At 45.9% G+C, this 24,606-nt stretch overlaps 1 protein-coding gene across 4 annotated transcripts; it reads left to right on the plus strand.

Annotated features, from left to right (window-relative positions):
- LOC136628616 (mesoderm induction early response protein 2-like) lies at positions 1 to 24,281 on the plus strand. 4 transcript variants are annotated; one of them, XM_066604663.1, is made up of 12 exons: positions 1 to 85; positions 596 to 681; positions 1,579 to 1,704; positions 2,160 to 2,244; positions 7,687 to 7,727; positions 9,755 to 9,818; positions 18,850 to 18,998; positions 19,155 to 19,236; positions 19,386 to 19,480; positions 19,570 to 19,694; positions 20,325 to 20,401; positions 22,859 to 24,281. In XM_066604663.1, the coding sequence occupies exons 4-12, from the start codon at positions 2,187 to 2,189 to the stop codon at positions 23,140 to 23,142; spliced, it is 975 nt and encodes a 324-aa protein (XP_066460760.1). In that variant the 5' UTR covers positions 1 to 85; positions 596 to 681; positions 1,579 to 1,704; positions 2,160 to 2,186; the 3' UTR covers positions 23,143 to 24,281. The 4 variants fall into 4 exon arrangements, with proteins under 4 accessions (XP_066460760.1, XP_066460759.1, XP_066460762.1 ...); XM_066604662.1 differs by having other exon boundaries at positions 1 to 81; XM_066604665.1 differs by having other exon boundaries at positions 1 to 81; positions 9,755 to 9,809.
- Positions 24,282 to 24,606: the final 325 nt, after the last annotated feature.

A 24,606-nucleotide genomic window follows, 5' to 3' on the forward strand; every position in this document is an offset into this window, starting at 1 on the left:
CCTCCTTCCGCCCATTTGCCAATCGTGTTCGTTGCTCACATCCGGGCCACGCTGCTCCTCCTGCTCCGGTGCTCGGCGGCTGTAGGTAACCGGGAGCAGGGTGTGGCACGTCGGGGAGTAACTCTGCCCGGGGGGACCCCGCTGGGAAGGGTCGGTCAGTCATGTCATGCGGGGGGTGGGCGGAAGTTTCACCTGTGAGTAGAGTGCAGTTACACGGAGGACAGCGCACGGCTGAGTGTCACCATGATGGGGGGTGCTGCTAGCGGTCCAGCTGTAGGGTCTCGTGCCTGCGGCGGCTGTAGTGCTCAGAGGTGGCCGGCAGGGGGAGCCTAAGGTCACTAGTGGGCAGTATAATGTGCCCTGGTGCTGGGGCCGCCTTGTCGCTCAGTGCCAGACTTTGCCAACTTTTGCTCCTCTCTTTCTTTTTTTAAACTTCGGAAAATGGCGTAATTAATGGAGAAGCGCGGCGCAGGAGTGCAGCCCGGAGACGCCTGCCAACGGGGAGGACACTCCCGGCTGCGCTGACACTGCGCGGCGTCTACCGCTGTGGATCGGCGCTGCACACCGTAACCTCTGCTTGTGTCTCCTCCTCCAGTGGTCTCCGTCCAAAAAGGGTGACGAATAGCTGAGAACCTGGCGCAGGAGGAGCAGGGACCATCGTGGGCCACCGGGGACACAGCGGTAAGTGACCCGTGAACACTGCATCCGGAGACCGCGCAGCCGCATCTTCTGGTCTCCTGCGAGCCGCGCACAAAGAGCGAACCTGCTGCGAGTTTTACGTCTCTACGAGAGAAGGGCCGCTGTGTGCATCCACCAATCACAAGGCGTCGGCTGCGTGACGGTATTGTTCGTCTCGCTATGCGCACAGCCTGCGCGGTTTTCTTGCCCGTGTGAGCACCCCAGGCGTCCTGCACAGCTGATTTTTTTTCACAATTAACACAGTGTCTTCAGCGCCTCGCTAATGGCGGTATGGCGCTCCGGTTGTTTTCAATGGAACCTGTCAGAGCTTTCCAGCGCTGCGATTTTCTAGCGGAGCCTGTTCTATATTTGACATTTAGCGCACCTCATCCTGATCGGCCGCGCTGGACTCCGCTGTTGGCTGCAGAGAGCAGGCGCTCTGCTGAACGCCGGTGTGAGGGAGGCCTCAGGACGGCCGCGCTGAGCGTAATTTAATCACGTATTCCATGCGCACGGTATGCAGTGACTGGATCCAGTCAGGTATGTTGGTTGTCACTTGTGTGTATAAATCGTGTACATGAACCCTCACAACGCGGTCTGTTTTATCGCGCACGATGGCGCCCTGTTGTCCTCTATGGGCGTGTAATAACCGCTGTACATAAGCACCGTATGTGCGCCGTGTATCCGCACCTTCACCAAGCACAAGAGCCGGAAATAATAAAAAAAATACAAAGACGCCTGATGGCATTCGTGAGGTACGCGGTTACGCACAGTCCAAAATGGCTGCCAAACACAACGAAGCGCAGTGGTTTAAGTAAACGCTTGTGCGTTGGCCGAAGGGCGATAGAAACCGGATTTAGGATTGCGGCTTGTTGTACTAAACATCTGGTTGTTTTTCAGGAAGCGGAGACAGATTTTCATGACTTATTGGCGTTTTACGGCTATGACACATCAGACTATCTATCAGACAGTGAAGTAGATCCCGCGCAGCCCGACCGCACGCCGCCCGCAGGTTTCCCGCAACAGGTAAGTCACCCGGAACACCACGGCTTCTTATAGTAAGGCCGGTCTCCCGCGCGGACAATCCTCAGTATTGCGCACACAGTGAACCTTCGCATCCGCTCGGATGACCTGACAGCAATTTCAATTTCTGTGAGCGGTTTTAAAATGGCAGCATGCTCTATTTTTTGCGTAAAATACGCTCCGACGGCTCCTGTTAAAATAAATGGAAGCCGTCGATCCGCGGTTGACATTGCGGATCGGTCATGGTTACCTGTGTTGTTGCCTAGCAACGGCACAGGAAAACGATCTTTCAGAATACAGAAAAGCGAAGGTACGCAGGGTCGCCGGCGGGGGTCAGACACCGCTGCGGGCTCCCACTTGTGTCATCTGGATAGCCGTGTGAGACCGGCCTGACCCTTGTGGCCTGTGAAGATATGGGCCGCGTGATATGTAGACTGATTCCAGTGTTTCTTATTCAGGAGCACACGGCCACCCAACCTGCACAGATGTCTCCCTCCTTGACTTCCGGAGGCTCCACTGATCTCTCCCCACGATTTGCCGACTGTAAGTGTTTGCAATTGGTGTTTGTGTTTTATTTTCACCCCCGCAGATCAGTGACGGTAACATTTAAAGGGACGGGAGCCGATATGTGCCGGGCGCTCATGGAGGTGCTGGACTCATCGGCTGCTCTCAAACATACATTCCTAAAACCACAGCTTCTTAACATGATTTCGCTCGGCGTTCACAGCGCTTCTTAATGCATCCCATCATGGCTGATGAAATGCGTTAAAAAGTGGTAAAACGTGCGAAAATAGAGCAGAAGGCACTCCAATCATGGCAGTAGGCCCCATTGATATCAGTGGTGGTGTTGTGTCACGGTTAGCGCAGCATTCAGGACGATGGGGGTAAAAAGCGTCCTGTGAGAGAGCGGCCTTACTCAAACATATCTGAGAAAAAGTCGAGGTCTCTGGCACATAACCGATTGCAGAGGCCCGGAATAGTAGAAGTGGGACCCCAGCAGAAACACGCTTGACATGTGATATTTGAGTCCTTGAGGAAGAACCTCCGTGTTCAGCAGGGCTGCGGCCTTAACCCTTTCCAATCCAATTTGTATCCTGGTTTTCCTAGGGGGCTTACTCTTTTTCTGCTGTTATACAATGGCGCTATCTGCTGGCTAAAGCCAGTACTGCATGAGGTGACACGTTGGAGAGGCTCCGACAGCAGAGAGGCTGGCAATATACAGTAAGAGAACCCCGACGGACGTCTTCCAACATCGGAGCTGTACAGCCTTAAATCATAATGTCTTTAGACGTCAGACAGTGGATTGGAAAGGGTTAAAGGGGTTGTCCGGTTGTTTTTTTTTTTGAAGACTAAATGTCAGGTGTAGATGGCCTAAAACAACAAATCAAGCAGTACTTGCCTGTCGTTGGCAATCCAGCGTTGCTGCCACGTGCTTCTCCTGGTCTCTGACAGTGGAAGACTGGTGATGCTGCTGCCTCCGATTGGTAAGCAGTGGTCACCTGACTTCCACTGCCAACAGAGACTGGTAGGGATGCTGAGGATAGATAAGTACTGCTTAGTTTGTTGTTTTAGGCAATCTGCATCTGACCGTTAATTTTCAAAAAATAACCAGACAACCCCTTTAACCCATTTCCGCTGCAGGGCGTAAGTTTACATCCTGAGAGCGGGGTACTTCCCACAACAGGGCGTAAACTTACGTCCTGGAGATAGCGCGGGATCACACATGATCCAGCGCTATCCCGCAGCGGGAGCCGGCTGTCAGTCACAGCCGGCGTCTCGCTGCAACAGCGGGGGGACAATGGAGATGCGCCCGCCACTGTTAACCCCTTCCCTGCCGCGATCTAAGTAGATCGCTGCAGGGAAAGAGTTCACAGAGGGAGCGCGGCTCCCTCGTGTCTCCGGCTGGAACTCGCAATGTCATCGCGAGAGCCCGGCCTGTCACCATGGCAACAGGACGCCAGACACTGGCGTCCTGTATTGCCTATGCCTGAGATCGCTGTATGAGCAATAAGGCATGGGAGAGCAGTAGCTCTGCCATGCCTTATGACAGCGATCATCAGGGCAGTGATTAAAGTCCCTCAGAGGGACACAAACAGTGTAAAAAAAAGAAAGATTTAAAAAATGAATTATAAAAAATGTAAAAAAAAGAGTAAAAAAACCATTTTTTATGCTTTTTCTCAGATTTGCATAAAAAAGGGCAAAAAAAAAATAAACCCCACATATTTGGTATTGTCGCGTCCGTAACAATGCGTACAATAAGTTGCACATGCTTTTGACTGTGCACGGAAAAAAACACTAAAAAAAAAGCTAAAAAACTGAGGCAAAATGCTCATTTTTAGCATTTTGCCTCACTAAAAACGCAATAAAAGTGATCAAAAAATCCATATGTACCCCAAAATGGGACCAATAAAATCTACAGCTCGTCTCGCAAAAAATAAGCCCTCATAGAGCTCTGTACATCAAAAAATAAAAAAGTTACGTGACTTTGAATGCAGCAATTTAGAATAGAAAAAAGGATTTCCAAAAAAAAGGGTTTTTATTGCAGAAAAGTGGGAAAACCTAAAAAAAATGTTAGAATTTTGGTATCGTTGTAACCGTACCGGTCTGCAGAAAAAATGGAAAGTCTCATTTATGCTGCATGATTAACGGTGTAAAAAAAAAATCTATGGCAGAATTGATGCGTTTTCTCTCCCTGCTATCATTAAAAAAAAAAAAAAAAAAATTTTACAATATATTCTATGTACCCAAAATTGGCACCGATAAAAACTACAGTTCGCCACGCAAAAAACAAGCCCTTATACGGCCGCGTCGACAGAAAAATAAAAAGTTATGACTTTTGATAAACGGAGAAGAAAATCCGCCAAAAATTGTTGCGTCCTTAAGCCCAAAATAGGCCGTGTCATGAAGGGGTTAAAGGACCGCTGAGGTGACTTTTTTTTTTTCTTTTGCTATGTAACTGGCCCTCCAGTGTATATATATGTGGCTAGTGTTACCATGGTTATTACTTTCTACCTGAATCTCCTGGCCTCTTTCTCCTCAGATGGCCATGCCATCTTAATTCTGACCAGCACAGATTTCCTTTAGGTTTCTATCAATTTCTCAGTCTGTGTTATGCTATTCCATGGACTTTACCACAGAAACTTTCTAAAAGTGCATACAGACACTGCTATCAAAATGACTGATGATCATACAGTTATAATAGAGGAGATCACTGCTCATCCTGTTGACTTTATACTTCTGGTCTGTATCTGATTTAGGTGAATACAGAGTGGAGTCACATTATCATGACCACCAGCTAATATTTAGAGTAACCGCCATGTGCTGCATTGACAGCACCTAGATGGGCTGGGAGTGACTGAGTAAGGTGCAGGTAGGTGGTCTCTGGAGCCATGCTGATGGCAGTGCACCCCATAGTTGCTGGAGGATCAATAGAGCAAACAGTGCAATTAAGTTGGTTCCACAGGTGCTCCGTTTGTTTCAGCCTGGGGAGTTAGTGGGACAGCGAAGTACTTGGAAGCACATGGAATACCTGGAAATGTCATGGAACTTTCTGATTTGTCATGGAATTTTTTCTGAGTTTTACTAAGAGTCGAATCGGTGTTTTTCTCACCCGTATCACTGAGATGACTTTTTCTTGTATTTAAGTTAATTGGCTGCAGTTCTAACACTAAAGATGGGGGGAGCGACAGAATCAGAGAAGCTGGTTTGTTTTCTATCTGAGAGTAAAGTCTGTTTAATAAAAGCAACTCTTTTGGCCCCTCGCTTACTGCACTTCTGTTGTGGTATAGTCTGTAACGTTTAGGTAACTGCTGGCAGAACTAGAGTTCACTTAAAGTGGTTGTCCCGAGGCAGCAAGTGGGTCTATACACTTCTGTATGGCCATATTAATGCACTTTGTAATGTACATTGTGCATTAATTATGAGCCATACAGAAGTTACAAGAAGTTATTCACTTACCTGCTCCGTTGCTGGCGTCCTCGTCTCCATGGTGCCCGTCTAATTTTCAGCGTCTAATGGCCAAATTAGACGCGCTTGCGCAGTCCGGGTCTTCTCCTTTTCTCAATGGGGCTCCGTGTAGCTCCACCCCATCACGTGCCGATTCCAGCCAATCAAGAGGCTGGAATCCGCAATGGACCGCACAGAAGCCCTGCGGTCCACCGAGGGAGAAGATCCCGGCGGCCATCTTCAGCAGGTAAGTAAGAAGTCACCGGAGCGCGGGGATTCAGGTAAGCGCTGTCCGGTGTTCTTTTTTAACCCCTGCATCGGGGTTGTCTCACGCCGCACGGGGGGGGGGGGGGGGGGTTGAAAAGAAAAAAAAAACTGTTTCGGCGCGGGACAACCCCTTTAAACATTACAGATTTGTGTCCCCTGTAAGTGTATATACTGTGTACTTAATGCCCAGTATATACACCTTCATGCCGGAGTCACTGTTTCATGACAGTAAGGGTGGACACGCACTAGCGATATTTTTTTCCTGCGATGCAACAGCAAGGATTATGAAACCAATGATTTTCAATGGTTTTAATCTCATTTGCAATTTTTCACTCCAGCCTCGCAGCGCAGAGAAGAAATCTGCTATATCGCTCAGTGTTTTCAATGGGGCCGTCAGCAGCAGCACCAGCCCCATTGAAAACATAGGGAGTATATTGCTGACTTCTGCCACAGCTGGGGACCGCGAGGATGAAGGATTCCTCTGCCACCGCTGTGGCAGAAGTCCAGGATACTATTCCATTGCTTTCAATGGGGTCGGTGCTGCTGCAGCCTGTTGAAAGCAGTGTGTTGCAGGCAACCCTCAGGCTGGCTCCCCGGCACTGCTGTTAAGCTCTGTCAGCAAGCAGGGGAATTAAAAAATCCCCACTCCTGAAAGGGCTGTGCTGATTGGCTGAGTGCTCAGCCAATCACAGGCAGCGCACAGTAATTCATTGATGAATGGTCCCCGCAGGGATGAAGGAAGCCCCAGCCGTGGCAGAAGGCTGCGATATACTCACTATGTTTTCAATGGGCCTGGCGCTGCAGTCACCCAAATGTTTCATACTACTTATCGGAGTATCCTTCTATCCTTCCTGAGAAGTGCGACCCTAATCCGAAATCTTTACCTGATTGCCCTAAGCTGAAAGGGGATGGTGGGAGAAAAATCACAAAAAGGGTCGTTACATTCAATCTGGGATGAATTTAAGTTTAAAAGTACTGAATGTGTAGTGAAAGTGCTCATAACGATATAAAACCCATAATACAGCCCAATTACAACGAACACCCTGATGCAACTGTCATAAGAAGAGCCCGCTGATGGTCCGAGGAGCTAAAAAATATGGCATAATAGACGCTGTGTTTCCAATATATATCCTGCATCCAACCTAAATAATTGCCCAGTGTGCACAAAACACGTTTATTAGTATTAACATAGCAATAGATACATCCAGCAAAATAAGCTGTAAATTGCCCTAGTTTAACCGCCAGCATCAAACCTAGTGGTATAGTATGTTAGGAGTCCAGTACTTATCCCTCAGCTGACGTCCGTGGGAATCCCATGCAGCCGTATACATCTAGCTGGTCAAAGACGTGGGCTCTCGTAGGGCGCTGGTAAACCGCTCGTCTGCTGCAGGCTACAGCCAGGAATCCACTTCTAAACCAAGTATTTTAGTAGGTGGAGAAATCCAATCCAGACCCCTGGCTAAAGTCCCTATGTGTTTGACACTAAGCGCCCCGGCAGATGTAGTTTGTGTGCAGTTAGCTTTTCCTCTGATTCTGCAATGAGCTCTTTTTTTACGTGGGTTCATATTTTTGCGCAGTAACATAGGGGAGATCGTTATTTTGACTCTTGAGGGCCAGCTCAGAAGGCCATGCGCTGTCTGTGCTCCATGCAATGTGCAGGGTCCTAGGACATCGGACAAGTGTCCATTTGCTGTATGCCTGTGTGTTTCCAGTCTAAAGAATATATATAATCGGGCATTATATTCTTATACATGTATGGTTTTGTTTCAACAGCACCAGATGACTGGACCGTAGAGTCTGAAATGAGAGCGGAGGTAAATGATGATCACCACTCATTAGACCTTACCTGTCTTTTCCACTAGGTCTGTTTCACACGAGCGCATTTATGTACTTGTTATATAGAAAGGTGTCCTGGCCCGACCGTGAGTCTAGCGACCCTCTCAGATTATATAGATTCCTATGATACGCCTGCGTTCTGATTTAGCACTACATCCCCCTACACGGTTTTCTGTTATGGGGCAGCTGCTTCTTTCTAGTGATGGGCAGGGGTCTCTGCATCAGGACCCCCAGCGATTGACACTTTGGACGTATCCCTATGACATGTCAGAAGTTTTTCAGAAGTTACACTTGAATTAAATGCAGTAATAACAGTAGACCATAATCTAAATTAAACAGGGCACAAAAATAGAAGCTGGTGCAGGAGACGGGCACAGGATGAACATCAAATCCAGGGTCAGTCGCCAGTTGACATACAAGTCACACAGCAGTAATGCTCAGTCTTGGGTGTCTCGCTTCATTGGTTTTCAAAGTCAAATATCCACTGGTATACATATATGCCTGGGAATAAAACTAAATTCAAACCCTAGAAGCATGCCCAACAATGATCCTTGCACAGGGCTACAGCTCTGAAAATGGCGACCCTGCTGACTATACCTCATTGATCCTGAACGCAGCCTAACAATAAGTCTAAAAGATCATATCACAATCCCAGATTTGTTTCTGCAAAGCTTAAACGAGTTTAAAAGGGTGTAAGTGACACAACCAAGACCAATATTAACTATTCAGTGCTCAGTAACATATGTAGGAGCGGTGTCTAGATTCATGTGGCCAACCGTCTTGTGTGTGGTGGTGTCCTGCCTCTTGAAATAGCAGGTATTAGGGGGGGGGGGGGGAGAAGAATTGTGAGCATTGCTTTTCAACATATCTGATTCTTTTGTTCTCTATGGGGATAAGCCGCCACCATTGTAGAGTTGCAGCTGCTTATTCCCTTCTCCTTGAGAGTACATGCATGCTCAACTGAGTGCGTGTATGTATTGGGTGCGGGGCAGGGGCGTACCTAAAGGCTCAGGTGCCCGGGTGCAAAATTCTTCCACTTCCCCTCTTTCTTTCCTGTGCCCATACCTAAATCGTGCTGCATAAAGCTGCAAAACAAATTTCCATACATGATCTAGCCCCTTGGCATAATCTTTCCAAACATGACTCATTTCCTGCACTACATTAAAATTTATTTGTAGCCCCTTAGGCCACTCTCACACACACTGCTTTTTACCGCGTCCTGTGCGCCGTGGTAACCGCGGTACAACGCTCCCATTCATTTTAATGGGCTTACTCAGACTTGAGCTTGAATGCACTGTTTCTAATGCTGCGATTTTTCGAGAGTTGTCTGTTCTGTTTTTGCGGGGTTTTATTTATTTATTTATTTTTTAAGGGTGTGTTTATGTTTTTTGTTGTACTTTTGAACCACAATTAAGAAAAACGCATAAAAACTGCATGTAGTATTCAAAGACCTCATACGTTTTTAAGAAACTGCATACACTATTAAAAACCGTGTGTGTGTGTGTGTGTGTGTGTGTGTGTGTGTGTGTGTGTGTACACCGACCGACCCACCCCGATACCCGAGCCTAATTCTCTGTGTGAGGAGAGCAGCAGGGCACGTAGATGTGGCCGCCCCCCAAGAGCTGGACGATGACAACAAATCTGAAGTTACATTGGCATTTTTAAACTGTATTAGTAGCCATAATAAAGCTTTCATGTAATGGAAGCACTGATTCTCCACTTACACTGCAGAACTTCTGACACCTTCTGAATCCTCATGTCGGGGAATTCTATATATTGTTTATATGACACTAACTTATTTCTGACACATGGAAGGAAATTGTTCTAACTTTATGTGGTGGACAGATGTACCGGGGTTATAAATGTTATAACAGTATCTCCATTTGTCAGGATCTCTTATAGCCACACGCTGTTTGTTTTCCTCAGATGAATTTGACTGTAAACGAATATATTGTATGTAAAATCTGCTGTAAACGTGTTGCTGTATTTCTCTTCTTTCTTCCAGGAGGCCATGTTTGGATCTGAGCCTCAGCTCCCATATCTGAGATACACGCCAACAGGTGGGAGAGGTGAGGAAAGGACTCGTGTATGCCGCTTGTAATGTAGAGCTTTCATGTCCATTTAATGGGAGGCAGATATGATATCATTTACATAATTTGAAAGGCATACATAATGATATGAATGTTTTTCCAATCCGCATTAAGGCATCATGTCCACGGGGAAAATCAGGCCCGCCATGGATTCTATATTTAGTATCCGTAGCGGGTCCTTCCTGCCCCGCGGAGATGATGCCTAAAAATAGGAATAAACTCACCTGCTCCGGGCGATGCGGGTCTCCCCTTCTTCGTGGCTGGATCTTCTTTCTTCGGCCCGGCGGATGTGTTCGGCACGACGGCCGCGTGCATGCGCCGGGCCGAAGAAAAGTTCCGGCCGCGAAAAGGGTAGAACCGCATCGCCCGGAGCAGGTGAGTTTAATTCTGGTGCGGGTCTCCTGCGGATCCGGACGGCTTCCATAGGCTTCAATAGAAGCCTGCGGGAGACCCGCACTAAAATAAAGCATGTCCATTTTTTTCCCGCACGCGGATCCGCGCCTGACGGGAAAAATGACATCCGCAGGTATAGAACTACCTGCGTGCGGGAGAACCGCTGCGGATTTAAAGCCCGTGGACATGAGGCCTTATTTTAGCGCTTTATACATTACATAAATCATAGGCTCTCTCTATAATGTAATGTATAAGAAGTAGTGAAGAACACAAAGAGGCTCACAAACCCTACGGCTCTGAATTCGCTTCTCTGTAATATCTGTTAGTTTCTAGTTCAGTAAGTTGATCATTAAAGACAAAACCTTGTAAAATGGAATCCGGCATGCCAATCAGCAGATTGCCAGGGATCCAGCTTCTCCCTGCGTTCTGTAGTTACCAGCTGATCCCCGTGATCAGTTATTGGCAGAGGAAGCAATGTAGCATTACATGCCAGCTATACAAAGGAATGGTCAACAATGCAGTGACAGAATGGGCCTGTCGGAGCAGGGGACCCTCCATCTGGGACGTCCATGTGTTCATATGGACAGGAGTTGTCTAGAAGAGATAATCCTTTTAAAGGCTGCTGTCAGAGGAGCATATATTAAACATTCATTTGTATACTGTATGGTATATTTATTAAGAACTTTTGCAAACACAATAAATTCCCTCAAATTAGGGGTAGATTACATAGGCACATTATCCGCATGATACAGAAGTACGATACACTAGTACATCAGATTTCTATAACAGTAGGGTCTGACAATCGGCACCTATTTTACTGGGCCAATCTAGGTGCAGCCCTATTCGATAGACCCTGAAGCAGATCCCGGCCGGGAGTTGTCTGCCGTAGAGATGAGCGAACGTGCTCGGCCACGCCCCTTTTTCGCCCGAATACCGCGATTTCCGAGTACTTCCGTACTCGGGCGAAAAAATTCGGGGGGCGCCGTGGCGGCACGGGGGGTAGCAGTGGAGAGTGGGGGGGAGAGGGAGAGAGAGAGGGCTCCCCCCTGTTCCCCGCTGCTACCCCCCTCACCGCCACGCCTCTCCCCGCCCCCCCGGCGCCCCCCGAATCTTTTCACCCGAGTACTGAAGTACTCGAAAATGGCGGTACTCGGGTGCGTAAGTACTCGAAACGAGTACGTTCGCTCATCTCTAGTCTGCCGTGTTGCACCACCTTGTGAATCCTCCCCAGACACTTTTTCTATTTTTATATCTTTTTATATGGCAGGGTGGAACAATGTTCTGCCACTTTAGAGCATTGGGGGACGCCTATCTATCCATCTTAGAGCTATCGCCTTGCCTTTATTATCCCACAGAGGAGTTTCTGAGGGGGTGTCTGAGTACTTGGTGCTTTACATGCCTGCCACACTCTAACCGCCAAGTTGTGGATAGGCCAACATCTGCTTGGCCACTAACTCCGATCTTTGCAAAACTATCCACAGCGATGTTTCACCATTAGATGGTGTTCACAGTTTGGAAGGGGAGAACCCAATAGCCAGTGACTAATACATCTTACTTGTCCAGCTAAAGATTGCAGTTTGATGTCTGGCAACGCCATTCCTGCTCTTTTGGACACTGTAATGTTTCATACGGAGTTTGGCCCTAGCTTTCCCCAATAAAGGGCACTACGGCTGAATTGGTCTTATTGAAAAATTTCTGCGGTACAACTATGTCTGCGTGTGCTAGACAGTATAAATATTTGGGAAGGACAATCATTTTAATGAGATTTATTCTGCCGGCCATGGATAGCGGCAACGCATTTCAGGTTTTGAGTTTGTTGGAGGGACGTTAATAGGGGAGCCATGTTCAGGTTAAAGCTCATAGTATGATCCCTAGAGATAGAAATTCCAAGGTACTTATATTGAGGAGTGACGTGTAGGTTATAGAATATACCTATGCCCTTCTGATATTGCCCAAGGCAGACCTTGCGGGAATAAAGCGAATTGGTCTGGGTGTAGGAGTTCTTTTATCGTTTGATTCAGTCGGGAGTGCGAATCTTATAGTCTGTGTTTAATAGGGGGATGGGTCTGTATCAGGCTTCAAAATGAGCACTATGCTAGCCTCTGACATAGAGTCCAGAAGACGTCCCTCTTCAAATATATGCTGACTTGGCACAATATCTTCTTTATATTGTAAGTAAACTTCCACCGGTAGGCCGTCCGGTCCCGGGGTCTTACCCTTGGTCATGGCCATCATTGCCTCTACAACTTCTTCCATCGTAATAGGGGAGTCTAATAGGGTTTTATGAGTATCTTGTAAGTTAAGGAATGTTACGTCTGCTAAATAGGTATTTAGTTCGGTAATGGAGTAATCTGGGATTGATATAGAGCGCTATAGGACTGTTGAAATCTATTCAGGATATCTACCGGGTTCGAGAGTGTGACTCCCTCAGCCGATGTAATCCTCAGTATCAAGGATGAGGCAGTCTCCTGATGGGTCATGGAGGCAAGTAACTTGCTAGATTGGTTGCCCAGTTCAAAGAAAGATTGTCGGGGAAAGAAGAGATTCCTTTGGGCCTCCTCCCTTAAATACATTAAATAATCCCTACCGATCTGCAGCCATCTGTTTCTATTAATGTCAGAAGGGTTAGTGATGAATTCCCTATCCAGCGACTGACACTGCTGTGCCAAAAGTTCCCCCTACCGTGCCGTAGCTTTTTCGATGAAGGAGATTGAGGGTCTTGAACAACCTCTGAGGTCGGGCTTGAATGTCTCCCACACCAATATGACGTCAGGGCATGCCACATGCGCCTCATAATATACTTGGATCTGTTCTGGTATACGGTCATTAGGTCCAAGCAGTAAGAGCCAGAACGGGTGCACTTTCCATTTCCTAGGGCTTCTTGGCCAGGGGATTTCAGGACAATTTGAATCGGCGAGTGATCCGATATTCATCGATTTCCATCGATAAATAAGATCTTATCTGTCCACCCGCTATTTGCTTCAAAAAAGGTCCATCCATTTCTTGCACCAGCCCGGGAACAAATTTGCGTAAGATGGGGCACATGGACTCCCCATCGCGGTACCCCTGAGCTGGTGAAGAATTTGCCATCAAACAGGAAATGGTTACGGGTGAGCATGAAAGAGAGAAGGTCTTTCACAAATGGATTACGTTTCTCCAGGCCACTCCCCTTTGTTTTAAAAAAATAGTTTACGGCTCTCAGACCAACCTCATGCGGTACTGAGCTGTACAAAGCTTCAATATCAAGACTTGCCAGAAGTACACCTGGTTCTACGTGTAGGCCCTCAATCTGGCGGAGAACATGCCATGTTACCATCCATAATAGAGTAGAAGTTCTTCCATCTCCACTTTTGTAAGAAGAGGGCCATGTTCTTTGTCCAGATAAACCTATTCAAGTGGCTGGTCGGAACGAAGCGCCCAACACCATAGTTACAGTGTACCATATAGCAATATTTCCCAATTCCCTATTATAGAAACTGTTTGAAGTATGCAATTTGGTAACATTAGGACAGTAAACTACTGACAGCTAATTAACTATTATAGAACACACAGTAAATATTACACGTTCCATTAGATCTTTGTACATGGCAATCCAATATGGGGGAAACCTACATGATATAGCTTAAATTCAACTAAACTTGAGGTACACAAATCAATATTACAAAAATAGAGGCCAACATTTACTTATGAAGTATTCTTGACTAGGGCCCCCTAGCTTGTCTGAATGACCATTTCTCACACCAATAGAGCACGAAAAAGGGAAAAAAGGGGAGGGGAGGGGGGGGGGAAGGCCTTAAATTGACCCCCCACAGTCAGGAGGTCCACAATCTACGGGCATGAATATTTGACCTGGGTTTGCCGACCCAGTGTTGGGTGCAAATGAGATATTCTAAGCATAAAGTCCCAGTGGTGCAACAGGGTAATCTGGACACGTGTCTGCTCAGCACATAAGTCTCTGCCTGAAAGAAGGTAGTTAAGTATACATTACAGTACCTCTGGTTGACTCCTTGAGGACAGCCATTCATTAGCTTCAGACGGGGAGGAGAAGAAACATGTGCGGTCGCCATCTACTCGCAGTCACGCAGGATATGCCATGGAGTATGGCAACTGGAGATCTCGAAGTTGCCTCTTGATCCTGAAGAAGGACGCTCTCTACTTCGTAGGTCTGCTGAAAAGTCCGGGAAAATGCATATCATAGTGTTGTATTGAAGAGGGCCTCCTTTTGTGGTAGCTTGTAGGATCACATCTCTATCTAGGGAATTAAGCAATTTCGCCAGCAGTAGTCTAGGAGGAGCACCCGATATAGGCGGCTTCATGGGTACGGGTACTCTGTATGCACGGTCACCCCTAAAAACCTGTGACAGAGAAGCACCTGGGAAACGTTCATGTAGCCACCGTTCCATGAACTCCTCCGGCGTCTGGCAGGCCATAACACCGAGATTATTTTCTTCTTATCTTCTTGCTTTTGGAGGGGCTTTAGTAAATTATGCTAAAGCTCCCTAAGGAGACTTGTAAATGTTCCTGAGATGTGAGTATAAAGCTGTGTCGATTAGCAGTCACAGAGGGGAATTGTCCAGCTTCCACTTTATGGTGACTGTAAAGGGGGACTCCGGGTCCTATCAATATCAGCCCCGCTGTGAATTTGCAGAGTGTTGCACAGTACGGTGGCCACAGGAGAGGAGGAGTAATCCTGGCACTTCTGGAGGTGGCAGTGTTCTAGAAGTGCCACTGTATGCCCTTGGCTGGGAATAGTCACAGGTTATGGGTGCTGGTCACTCATTCCTGTCACCCACAGCTGTCTTTTGTGGCTGCTAAATGTCTCCCTCTGCTCTGACAGGTGAGCGCGGATGCAGCAGAGCTCTGCTACTCTCCTTCACTGAAGCCTCCATGTGCACTCTCTCCTCAGCCCCCACGTGTTTGACTTTTTGGCAGCGGCAGCTGCTCGCCTCCTCGCTTTACAAGGAGGGGGGACTCGTGCTCCAGCGGCTCTCTCTGTTGCTTGACCCCTCTGCCCTTATCTGCTTCACCCTCCATTCTCTCTCCAGCTGTTCAGCTTCCTCCACAAGATGGCGTCACTCGCCACATGGCGCCCTGCCAGTGACGTTTAACCTCTGGCAGTGGCTGCAGGTGCACTCCAGGAGGATCCTTCCGTCTCCTCAGGCACTGGATGATCTGTGCTGTCTATCGGGACTACTGGGGCCCCAGGATCAGGTCAGGATGAGGAGTTCCCGTGGCCTATAGCAGGAGCTCCTGCTACATGCGTCCGGTCAGCTCGGCTGCTTGGCCACGCCCCTGAGGAGCATATTTTAATCTTTGTTTTGTGGACCATAAGATGGAACGATTGTAAATCTATGTAACTATTTGCAGATTTTCACGTCTATGTTTTAAAAATGCTCCATTCATTGGTGTTGCTAGTATTGGACAAATACAGATCAGGATTTGCCCCAAAGCAAATAAAACCAATGACAGCGAATCTAGATCATCTACTGATGACATCTAGTTGTAATGTCATCTGTAACATGTTTATGTTATGGATCTGTATTATGGACGGCTTGCAACACAAGTGTGTGGACCAGGCCAAATTGTTTAAAAACATAGTTTTTTTTTTGTTTTTTTTTGTTTATTGTATGACTTTAAGCTCCTTTTATGCAGTAAGTGAACCACTCTGTTACTCAGTGCAGTCGGCCGCTGTGGAGACCCTGCTATGTGTTGGCTGAGCTGCATGCCGTTGTGCACAAGTGGCCCGGTGGACCTTTTAATAATTAAACATTTTCTAAAGTTGACTATGGAGAACCTTCTGGGTGAAGTACAGGTCCTTGGCTTGGCCTCAACTGCCATGGTTTATGTACAGCGAATACAAGAGGAGGGCCAGGCCTCAGAAGGGAACTTATGCTTCTCCAGCATCCACCAAGCTGTACAGCAAAAATGGGAAGGGATTGTACAGAACGGACCCAGGAACTGGGCCTACTCCATACCCGGTGAGTGACGGCTGTGTTACACAGCTGGCCACCTACCTGCAGCCGCTGGGATTCATGAAGATTCCAATCATGAATGTTTAGCCCCTTTTAGATGATCTAGTCAGTAGTGACCACAGCACCTAAGTGGTTACACAGCAGGAGGGAGTTCCTTTTGTCACCCAGTTGTAAACTTGTAACCCCTTCACAACCTGTGACGTAACTGAATGCCATAGTTTGCATCGGTGGTCAGCGGCTCCATACCTGGTAGCTATCAACTGTTTCATGCAATTAAAAGCTGGCCACAAACTAAGATGGCTTCAATCTAACTGCTTAGATGCTGCGTGAGGCCAAGTAGTAGTGGTAGTCGTCCTGCAATCTCTCTTCATACATACCCCGACGGACATAACTGTATGTCCTATAGCTGGAAGGGGTTAATGTACAGCGTCTTTAGAAGAGCCCAAACCCCATTTTTCTGATGGCCATAAGTCTTCTGTATAGACCTAGTATTACACAATGGCACTATGCTACATGGCAACCTGAGGCGGGTAACTGCACACGGTTTATGCCTTGCACTCAATGATAACCATATGTGTCTAACAGCCCATTTACACCTAACCAATGAATTTAAGCAATAACCGTGCAGCGCAAATGCAAAAAAATCGCCCTCTATTCACCCAGCCATCTGTATGAGCGCTGATGACCTTAGCGGTGACGTCAGTTCCTGTGCAGTCATTTAGCCAAATGTATAGACTAGCAGCAGGAGCTCATTGTGCGCGGACGCCCACTTAAGAAAATAATCTGCACAGAGTCGAACCTAAAAATGACCTGCAGTCAGGAGGATCTGTACTTTAGGGGTTTTACCGATTAAATTTCAGATGTGTTGCTTTAAAGTTATTATCTGATCTTTCAGAAGAATAACGGAAATAATTGCAAAACTGAAATGTATATTAACCCCTTAGTGACTAGGCTCTTGTGTTTTTTTTTTTCCATTTTCGCTTTTTTTTTTTTTCTCCCCCTTACAATAAAAAAATTGTAACTCCTTTTATTCATCCATCAGCATTGCTGTATGAGGGCTTGTTGTTTTTTGTGGTGAAAAATGGGAAAGAAAAATGAAATCCCGCCATCTTTTGGTTCGTCTTGTCTCTACGACGCACAAACTGCAACAAAAATGGTATATCTTTATTCTATGGCTAAGTGTGATTACTACACTGCCAGACTTATATAGTAGTTTTGGAGGGGGGTTTTTAGCAGTACTACTTGTATCTTTTTTCAAAGATATTTAATTTTTTTTCAATTCATCTTCTGCCGCCATCTTCTGAGTGCAATAACTTTTTTTACCCTTCGGTTGATGTAGTTGTCTGAGGGCTCATTTTTTGCGGATCGTCCTGTAGTTTGCACTGCTACCATTTTGGAATACATAAAACGTTTTGATCGCTCTGTATTGCATTCTTTCTTGGAGACTGGGTGACCAAAGAAGCGTGTTTCTGGAATTCCATTTTTTTTATTTTTTTCGGACGACGTTCATCATGCGTTACTTTGATAGCTCGGACTTTTCGGACGCAGAGATACCAAATACGTATTTTTGTTTCATTTAGATTATTTTATTGTAAACATGGCAAAAGGGTGTTTTTTGTTTTTATTTTTTTTAATTTTTTTTAACTTTATTGCTTTTTCTTTATTTTAATAATTAGTAAAACTTTTGATTTTTTTTTTTTTTTTTTTTTTTTTTCTTTTTAAGCCCCCCCTGGGAGACCACAACTTGCGATGCTTTGATTGCCCCTGCAGTATGATGTAATGCCATAGCATTATATCATACTGCAATTTGACATGCAGTCTATCAGGCCACCTCCCCCCCCCCCCCCCCCCCCCGTGACGTCTTTCAGTAGGCCCCCCAGCTGCCATGATATCTGCACGACTTCCTGCGATCTCATCGGGACCCAGAACATCACTTGGGGGATTTAAATGCCGCTGTCAGAATTGACAGCGTTATTTAAATGGTTAACGGCCTTGATGAGCTGCATGGCTCGTCGGAGCTGTTGCCCACAGGAGTCAGCTGTAATAAACAACTAGTGCCAGTGGTGTATGGAGGGAGATAGCTATGCAATCTCCCTCCACACACGTCCTGCAATGGCAGGACGTAAAAACCCTATAGGACGTTCACTAAGGGGTTAATGGTTAAAGCAGCTGAAAAGTGAAGATCAGAGATCGACACCCCTAAAGATAGCATTTTTGATCGGTATAATAATCAGCACGGACATCACTCAGGCAGGCAGATGTGGCGCGTTTCTGCAAATGTCGTCCATTTTAGACACAATGTAGCAAATGCTGTAAGAATATTCCAAGTGTGACGAGGGACAAAGCTTAAAGCGTGCAGCATGCCAAATAAGAGTCACACCTCATAGACCTGTAACGGAAGGACAGGGTGCGCCAATGTTCTGGTGGTAACTACGGCAGCTAATAGTCGGTGGTGTAACGTTAGACAATGGCGTTTACAGAAGCACCAAATGTACCAGCCAGCATTCGTCACTGCGAAACATTAGCTGCATTTTATAGACTGCCTGGCCGAAGTATAAACTAACAGAGAGGATTAGTAGATCTGCCCCATGGTGTCTACGGAGAGGACATCGGTAACATTCAACCTGTGTCTCCATGATTGTCAGATTCTCAGGAGAAGGACCAGCTGCTCTGGATTCCCAACGTCCTTCCCGAGAAAGAAGTGGAGAATTACCTCAGTCAGGCGGCGGAGTACCAACACCGAGCGGGGGCAAGGTACTGCCAAGATGAAGGAACCATCTGGGACAATGAGCAGGTGAATGTATAGATGTGGCTGACCACCTTCCTGTCTCCTCACTGTCTTGATGGATCTTTGCATGTGCCGCTCCATCGCTTTAAACTTGCAGCCAGTTGTCTTCCCTCTTATTTGCATTCCGCTTAGCTTCTCTTCACCACCTTTTTTTTTTTTTAGGCTCTCTACGAATTGGTGAAATGTAGATTTAACACAGATGAGGCCCTGAGAAGGCTGTCTTTTAATGTGAAGGTTGTACAAGGTGAGGGATGTGCGCTAACCTATTTTACAGGGTAATGGTGGAAGAGCTTTTACAGCCATGCACAAGTATTGGATATGCATATATAAAGGGAAATGGAGCAAAAAAGACTCAAGTGGCCTCTGAGTTTCTGTCTTCCTTCCTATGTGCAGGCTATTTATGTGCATGGAGCGAGGATGAATGCAGAAGTTTTGAGCAAGGGTTTCGGGTCTACGGTAAAAACTTCCATCTTATCCAGGCCAACAAGGTAAAGTCTCTCTGTAACGTGACTTCATGTATTTCGGACGGGTTTTTTTAAGCAGGTGATATAAATTGCCGCATTTCTCTTTCCTGCAGGTCCGCACACGGTCAGTGGGGGAGTGCGTCCAGTACTACTACACCTGGAAGAAGTCTGACCGCTATGAGCACTTCACACAGAGCCGCTTGGGGAGGAGGAAGCCCATGATGAACACCGCATCAGTGTGAGTTGGCAATGTGGAGAGTTAAAGGGGTTGTCCCGCGCCGAAACGGGTTTTTTTTTTTTCAAACACCCCCCCCCCCCCCCTTCCCCCCCCCCCCGTTCGGCGCGAGACAACCCCGATGCAGGAACTTTAAAAAAAAAACGCACAGCGCTTACCTGAATCCCCGCGCTCCGGTGACTTCTTACTTACCGGTTGAAGATGGCCGCCGGTATCTTCTCCCTCGGTGGACCGCAGGGCTTCTGTGCGGTCCATTGCCGATTCCAGCCTCCTGATTGGCTGGAATCGGCACGTGACGGGGCGGAGCTACACGGAGCCCCATTGAGAAAAGAAGAAGACCCGGACTGCGCAAGCGCGGCTAATTTGGCCATTAGACGGCGAAAATTAGTCGGCTCCATGGAAACGAGGACGCCAGCAACGGAGCAGGTAAGTGAAAAACTTCTTATAACTTCTGTATGGCTCATAATTAATGCACGATGTACATTACAAAGTGCATTAATATGGCCATACAGAAGTGTATAGACCCACTTGCTGCCGCGGGACAACCCCTTTAATTGTTAGTAGTATAGCACTCATGCGGACGGCTGAAAACAAGAATCGGCATGAACTTTTTTTTTTTTTCTCCTCCACTAGAGAATATGAATGTGATCTGCCAAATTTGGAGTGTCCGTTTGGATTGCGGGCATCTGCATTCAGGAAGGATGGTATTGGTAAGACTAAGTTAATTGTAACTCTACCATCAGGTTTATAGGTTGCCAGCCTTGTAATCCGTACTTCTCCATACTTGTCTTCCTTTCTACGTTTCTGTCGTAGTTTTATACTTATTTAAACACCAAATGTTTTGTGGATTCTTAGTCTTGATGGGGAAGAATCGTTAAACACATAGACATATAGTGCATTCCATACTCAGCTTCTTTACTGTCTATATCTGGTATCCTAATAGGATATCCATGACTAGAGAAGCAGGATTTATCCAAGTGGAGTATATGGGGGCTGTATAAGTGCCACCCCCACAGGGTATCAGCTGCTGAATACAAAGTCCCTGCGCCTTATAGAGTAATACTTACCTGCCCCCATATCTAATGATCACCTCACAGTGCCGGCCGCTCGTAGACTGTGGCTACATGTACGCAGCCTGTTGCCTCAGGTCCACTCATCACGCTTCGGGCTTCCGCCTCCACCAGCTCGCTTGTCCTTGTGTGATGCTATAACCTGCTAGACAAGTTGGAGTCGGACTTATTATAAGGGATGTCGTCATGTTGGAAGTGCCATCTGCAGGCTGCATGTTGTAGAGCCGAGCAGATGGATATATAGTTGCAGAACTTGTAATTCCTTTGTATCTCTGCACATTCTGAGCTTAGAGGTGGAGTCAGCGCTCATACTTGGCTGTTGGCAGCTATTTCTATACAGGCTCATAGGGAGGGCTGTCCATTACTGATTACAGCTGCCTTCTGCACCTTGAAGCGTACAGAGGAGGGATTTAACCCTTTCCAATCCAATTTGAATCCTGGTTTTCCTAGGGGGCTTACTCTTTTTCTGCAGTTATACAACAGCGCTGTCTGCTGGCTGAACCAAGTACTACATGAGGTGACACGTTGGATAGCCTCCGACAGCAGAGGGGCTGGCAATATACAGTAAGAGAACCCCGATGGACGTCTTCCAACATCGGAGCTGTACAGCCTTAAATCATAATGTCTTCAGAGGTCAGACCGTGGATTGGAAAGGGTTAACAGTTAACTACAAGTTATGCTGAGTCTTAAAACTACATTGTCAACGTGATGAATTCACGGAACACTAAATATAAAAATACGCAAATTTAAAAAAAAAACAGCTGTTTCTCTATTAATCTTCTTTCCTTTGATCCTGTGGTGTTTCATATTAAATCACTGTAGCAGGATAGACTAACTTAGAAAGTGTTTCACTGTTACACACTGTTGGTGGGCGTTTTTGGTTCTTGTGCGTTTTCGTTTGATTTTTGGCCTTGGGCTAATTCTTTATTTAATTAATAAACGTTACATTTTAGGAAGAAATGTAGTTTTTCAGTGAAACAGTTTTTATATTACATTTAAAACTGAGAAAAAAAATAATATATAAGGAAATCTGTGTTTCAGAAGATCAGCTACATCACCCTCCTCATCCTCACAACTGGCTTGAGCAGGAACCTTCCTCTTCTTCAAAAGGATGTTAAGCCCCCTCCTTTGGTTAAAGGTCACCCCCTAAGCAGGATTACACTTATCTGCAGGATTTCCACAGAAATGTTTGTTTAAAGCCCCATTCACACACACACAGATGATCGCTCAAAATTTGTCAGAAACTGACAGTTTTGAGCGATCATTTTGCATTAGGTACTAATCAGCCCTTTAATAGCTAACTAGCTTCATTTGCATGTATTTACAGAACAGCGGGTGGGCTGTTCTCTAAATACATCACTATTATTCTCCAGTGGGACAGCTGCTGAATGAATATTATCAGCGCTGCCCGCGGAGAACTCTGCGTTTGGCCCCTCTTAATGGGGACGACGGATTTTAAGCTGAGCTGAACTCGGCGATGGACGGTAAATGCATGATGGGCGCACATTTACAAGCAACGATTATCGCTCAAAAGATGGTTTTTGAGTGATAATCGTTGTGTGTAAAAGAGCCTTTAGAGACCCTGCAGGCTCACAAACCTCATTGTCTTTGGTACTTTAAAAAAAACAAAGACTTCTTACCATTTCAAGTTTTAATCTTCCTTGAACCCCCTTAGTACTGAAGCCTACTTAGGCCTTCATGTCTTTTTTTTTTTCTTTGTCACATTCCTAGGGCCATTTTTTTCCATTAACATAGCCATATGAAAACTTGTATTTTTTAATAGCATAATTTTACACATACAGGCGTGGGAATGAGCCCAAAGGGGGGGGGGGGGGGGGAGGGGGCGGAAGGTGGTGGTTCCAATTTTTATTTTTTTCCATGTATACGCATTTTTTACTTGTATCTTATGACACCTTCTACATTCAGGACAGGTATTGTCAGACAGGATAGCTTTAGCCTGGATGCCCAGCACGGACTGCCTTCAGATGCAGGGACTATATGGGGTTTCTCCCTACATGACGTGTTTGTGGCCTCTTCTTCAGTGCCTTGTCTTACGGCCGTCCTAATGGCTTTTTCTCTTTCTGTTCATGCATACAGCCGGCTCCAAGCAGAGTTCTTCTCTGAACACTGTCTGCTCCTGTGATAAAGATCAGTTTACTTGTAGACTTCACTCCCACCCATCTCCTAACCAGGAGGACCGTCCCGAGCCTCCAGCAATCAGCAGTGGAAAAAGTCACGATCTCTGCCCTCCCGAAATGCCTGTATTGCCTGACGTCAGGAAACAAGACCATCCTTTGGAAACCTTCAATATGGCTGACTTGTCCCTTCCTGGCTTTATGTCAAGGCCATCTATTTTTTGTACCAATTCGCTTTCCCCCTAAATGTTACCCCTTCTTCGTATTCCAATAAAGACGAGGCTGTTTTTGGACCGTCGGTGCATCACCACTTGTGTATAATCTCAGGAAGACTTATCTAACAGTAACAGACATTTTGGAGGATTTGCTATTTAAAGTATTAAGTTGGTGACCTATGCGGGAACTCGATCTGTAACGGATACTCTTTATTTACTTGTATTCTTTGTATGGGTGTGCGCACTAACCAGTCCTGACTACAGCGGTTACTTGCACAATGTGCCCATATCTTTACTAGGTTTTGTTATTTTTCTGTTATGCATTCCACTGTAGATCACTAAATGATCAATTTCTGACAGTTTGACCCCGTTGCCTACATGGTACATATTTATTGCTTTGTTTTTAGGCTCCGACTGGCGAGTCTGACATGTTCCTAGCATATTGGAGTATTCGGGCTGCTTTGTTTACTCTCACTTGTTTTTCTGGTCCGTCGTTTTATATCATCCGCCATGTCAGTGGCTTGTTATCATGAGCTGCAATAACTGTACTGTCTGAGCTCCAAAACTGCTGTTATATGAAGGAATGGCCGTTGGAAAGTAAAGCCATGGGTTCCCTTCAGTACACTGAACTTTTCTGGACTTCGTTTGCAGTTTGAGCAGTGCTGCTTGTCTGTTTCAGGCTTCTGTACATTTTGATAAGGCCTCTGGTTCATGTACCTCAGTTGACTAGTTTTTCTACACCATTTACCTTTTAATGTACTGTTAACCCCATTTTTCTTAGTTTTTTTTACATATAAAGCAATACACGCATCCAATGTTGTACATATTTACAAATCCAGTACGTGTTGCTGAATTGTAAGGTGTATATGCAGATATTATTTGCCTATTTAAGCTACTCTATTCCATCCATGCACCCCGCAGAGTTTGTTCTCGGAACACGTTACTTTTTCGTTACACTATTTTTTTTTTCTAGCCAGCATTCTTGGGGCACAGTGCATATTTTTGCACAGATTTAGTCATCCTTTATGTACTTGCACAATTGGATGTTTTTGTCTTGTTTCTTTTTATTTCAGTCCATTTATTTTATTTTTTTTAATTTAAATAAAGCAATGACAATGCATTTCATCCATCTATACAAACTGCATATGTGAATAAACATTTGTAAATACAGCACTGCGGTCTTGGATCGTTCTTTTCTGCAACAATCGGGCAAAAACCAAATGTTTTTGTATCAACCCACCCTCCTTAATCAAGTTTTATTCTTTCAATACTAGTCTTGAATGACACCACTGTTTTCCAATGGATCTTTTATGTGTGTTTTTTTTCTTTTATCGACCTCTTCACTTTTTTTAATCAGATTTACATACTTGGGGTAAGCATTTACAAGACAGTATGTGACCTTTTGGCTCGTAAAGAAGTATCATGACACTTTTTAATCTGTCTATTGAAGACTTGTCATGGGCTAAAATCATCAGTGCTGGCTGTAGCCCTGAGG

Source organism: Eleutherodactylus coqui, chromosome 5, assembly GCF_035609145.1.
Source record: "Eleutherodactylus coqui strain aEleCoq1 chromosome 5, aEleCoq1.hap1, whole genome shotgun sequence".
Classification (NCBI taxonomy): domain Eukaryota; kingdom Metazoa; phylum Chordata; class Amphibia; order Anura; family Eleutherodactylidae; genus Eleutherodactylus; species Eleutherodactylus coqui.

Coding starts and splice junctions, on each gene's coding strand:
- LOC136628616 (XM_066604663.1), top strand. CDS start 2,187: ATGTCTCCCTCCTTGACTTCCGGAGGCTCCACTGATCTCTCCCCACGA. Junction 2,245..7,686: donor CTCCCCACGATTTGCCGACT/GTAAGTGTTTGC, acceptor TTGTTTCAACAG/CACCAGATGACTGGACCGTA. Junction 7,728..9,754: donor AGTCTGAAATGAGAGCGGAG/GTAAATGATGAT, acceptor TCTTTCTTCCAG/GAGGCCATGTTTGGATCTGA.